Genomic DNA, 3680 nt, shown 5'->3' with positions numbered 1-3680 from the left:
AGTGGCCTATGTCCGCTTGAGAATAAAAAAATAAATTATAAATGTTAAAATTTAAAATTTAAATATGTTGAATATAATATTTTAAAAATGATTGTACAAATCAATTAAGTTAAGTTATGAATTAAATTTTATTTTTTTAATTAATACTTAAATTTTGATTATTTTTCTTGTCTTTTAAATTACTATTAAGGTTCACACTCAAGGCTTAAGGTCCTGAATCCAACTCTGACACTATTGACACTATTGAGAAAATTTTGATTTTTTTTAGTTAACATTATACATTTTTTTACTATAATTATTATTAATTAATCTCGCAAAAAATAAGATTATTTATTAATTAACTATCCAAAGGGTTACAAAGACCGAAAGCAGATACTAGGCTAGGTCATAGCGGAGAGCAAAAACAATTATGCTGCTTAAGTACAAAAGTAAATAAATACACCAAAATTCTCTTGATCATTTGCTTCTGGGAGCTTTTTTCTTCGACTATTTTGCTTTTTGGTGTTGTGTACCCTCAACCAACTTCACAAACCATTTAGGTTTTCCCATTTTAAAGACAACATATCCAATTGCCAAACCAAGTGCCATTCCACACCCATATCCCATTAACACAACTTTCCAGCCAAAGTCATATGCCAGCTTTGAATCACCTTGAAAGGTCATTGACGAAGGTGGTTGCCTTGTCTCTTCATTGTTACAAGCTTTTGACATTGGGAACCCGCACAACCCTTTGTTCTCTTTATATGACTCGTTTTCAAATGTGTTGAATTGCTTGCCTAAGGGAATTGGTCCTTCAAGTTGGTTGCAAGAAAGATTTAGGCTGGATAGGAATGTCAAATTTTCTAATTCCTTGGGAATTTGTCCGGTTAGATTGTTTGAGGAGAGGTCTAACCACTCAAGATTTATCAAATTTCCCATTGATGGTGGAATATGATCACCAAGGTTATTATGAGAAAGATTGAGTCCTTTAAGTGAGACTAGCTCTCCAATTACTTCCGGAATCTCTCCATCAAACTTGTTGAGAGAGAGATCAAGGCTTGTGAATATCGTTGATATCTTTATTTCAACTTGCTGAGCTTTCATTGTCAAACTAACAAAACATTCATAACGTTTGGCTTCCTGCATGTACCGTATAGGACCTAGATTTTCATTGTGATTTTTCAAGGCCTTGAAAGATTTTATATACCCATCCGGTAATGTGCCCCTGAAATCATTGTTGGAGAGGTCTAAAATTCTCAACTCGCCGAAAGAAAGACTCTTCTTGGGATTGCTTATGAAGCCATGAAAGTTATTTGACCGTAAAATCAGGACTTGTAACACAGGTAATGTTTCCAACCAACTTGGAAATGTACCATTTATCATATTGTTGGCGAGATCTAGAACTTCTATTTTCCTGCAATTGATCAAAGATCGTGGCAACGACCCTTCAAAATGATTACCATTTAAGTTGATATACTTCAATCCACAGCTCTTTCCAAACACTGGAGGAATTTTTCCATGAAACTGATTCCTTCCTAGGTTCAACACTGAAAGCCGGTCGCTGAAGTTTCCAACACATTGTGGAATATTTCCACTCAATTCATTATGAGAGAGGTCAAGAACCATAAGGGAACTTAAATTGCAAAGAAGAGAAGAAGCCTCTCCAGTTAAATAGTTGTTTGAGATTGATAAGAAAATGGTGTTGACAGGCAAAATTGGGAGATGACCTTGAATCAAGTTGAAGCTGAGGTCAAGAGTTAGAATGTTCTTCCATGGAATTTGCTCAAAACCCTCCAAATTATTTTTTGAAAGATTTAAGTACTGCAAAGAGGCCGTTCCTATCTCCCACATCCAATTGGGAATCCGGCCAGAAAGTCTATTGTTGGAAAGGTCTAAAGCCTCTAAGTTTTTCGAGCCTCTTAGAAATTTTGGGAATTCACTGATGTTGAACGAAGGCAAAAATAAAAGCTGAAGATTAGGCAAGGTATGAGTGGAACTGATATTAGAGTTCAAAGATAGGCAGTTATATGAAAGATCTAGCCATTCAAGATTTGAGAGTTTCAATAAAGCGTTCAACTTTAGAATGCCACTCAAGTTATTTGATGACAAATCAAGATCAGTTAGATTCACAAGTTCGAACATTGACTTTGGAATTTGACCTTGAAGTTTATTGTTGCCCCAAGATATCCATGTGAGTGATTTGTAGTGGAATTCATTGATATGACCGGTCAATTGGTTATTGTGAATGGTTAAGACTTTTAATGAAGGAATGGTATAAAACCAGGGTGGCAGTGTTCCGTTGAGCAAGTTGTTGGAAAGGTCCAAGCTAATTAGATTTGGAAAAGCACTTACTTGGGAAGGAATGGAACCCTCGAGTTGATTGTCAAATATGAACAAGAATTGGAGTTGTGTTAGGTTTGTGAGTGAAGATGGTATTGGACCATTAAAACAATTACCTGAGAGTTCCAAATAAATGAGTTCTGAAAGGTTTCCCAATGATCCTGGAATTGCCCCTGAGAAGTTGCATCCACCAAGCTGCAAATGCTTTAAGGACTTTAGATTGCCAATCGTATTGGGTAATTCTCCAGAGGAAGAAGTTTGGAACAGATTCAAATACTCGAGTGGATTACTCCAATTAAACTTTGGGAGATTGACAATCAGATTTTTGTTTCTCTTTAAATCAAGCAACTTAAGGTTTGGCAAATGAAAAATGCTTGTTGGGAGCTTTCCTCGCAAATCACAACCTCTGAGACTGAGTGAAGTTAGTGAAGAAGACAAATTCATCAAGGAATCAAGACAGATGGATGACAAGGTTAAATTAACAAGAAATATTTGTCTTACCATCGTTAGGTTTTGAACAAGTCCATCAAAGGTATTTTTGTCAATTGCATGAAGATCATTGCAAGAGAGATCAAGTGAAACCAACTTCGACAAATGAGAGATTTGAGATGGGACTTGCCCTGAAAAGTTTGAGGTGGAGAGGTTGAGATGCAATAGGCTCGTAAACATACCGAATTTAGAAGAAATAGTGGATTTCTTAAAATCATTATGGGCGAGGTTGAGTTTCTGCAGGTGTGGAAGAAGGAAAAGACTAGTATTGGAATGGATGGTACCACAAAGCCAACTGCAACTTAGATCAAGACCAATCACTTGACTTGTTATGTGGTCACAAGTGACTCCATCCCACAAGCAGCAATCTGTCCTCTTCTTCCATGAATTTGTTTTAGGATAAGATTTGGTGCTGTGGTTTATGCATTCAATGGAAGCATTTTTGTTGATGGAAAAGGAGCTCTTGAATTGGATCAACGCTGCACTATCTTTCAGAGAGCATTGTTTGGTCGTTTTGTTAGAGGAAAATGATAATGAAGATGAAAGAGTAGCTTGAAAATTAAAACAAAACAAAACAAGGCATAGAAATGGATAGACACTTGGTGAACGCCCCATGGTTGTGATTCAAAGAGTTTGGATAATGTTAATGCATGGTATAAAATTCAAGGCAAAGATGAATGAATATTTATAACCTACCAAGTCAAACCAATTTTTTCTTTTAAATTGAGGAAAGAGGGATTCGAACCCAGAAGGTATAATGCACCAGTCATCAAGCAATGCTTAAGTCGAAGTTATAATATACAACAATATAGAAAGTTTGGTATTCTTACAACTTGGTCCCTTATGCGAATTCAGGACCACCAGCATTAAAC

The 3680-nt window shown here is 36.1% G+C and overlaps 1 protein-coding gene across 1 annotated transcript; it reads right to left on the bottom strand.

The window, feature by feature from the left end:
* Nucleotides 1-486: 486 nt before the first annotated feature.
* LOC111278014 (receptor-like protein 7) lies at nt 487-3423 on the bottom strand. Its single transcript, XM_022864454.2, has one exon. The coding sequence runs from the start codon at nt 3421-3423 to the stop codon at nt 487-489; it is 2937 nt and encodes a 978-aa protein (XP_022720189.2).
* Nucleotides 3424-3680: the final 257 nt, after the last annotated feature.

Source organism: Durio zibethinus, chromosome 7 (assembly GCF_047325235.1).
Source record: "Durio zibethinus cultivar Kanyao isolate XHJ-2024 chromosome 7, ASM4732523v1, whole genome shotgun sequence".
Classification (NCBI taxonomy): Eukaryota; Viridiplantae; Streptophyta; class Magnoliopsida; order Malvales; family Malvaceae; genus Durio; species Durio zibethinus.
The sequence above is the reverse complement of the archived record's forward strand: the minus strand, read 5'-3'. Positions and strand labels throughout refer to the sequence as shown.

Excerpts from the sequence above, each read along its gene's own strand:
- LOC111278014 (XM_022864454.2), bottom strand. The coding sequence starts at position 3,423 with ATGGGGCGTTCACCAAGTGTCTATCCATTTCTATGCCTTGTTTTGTTT.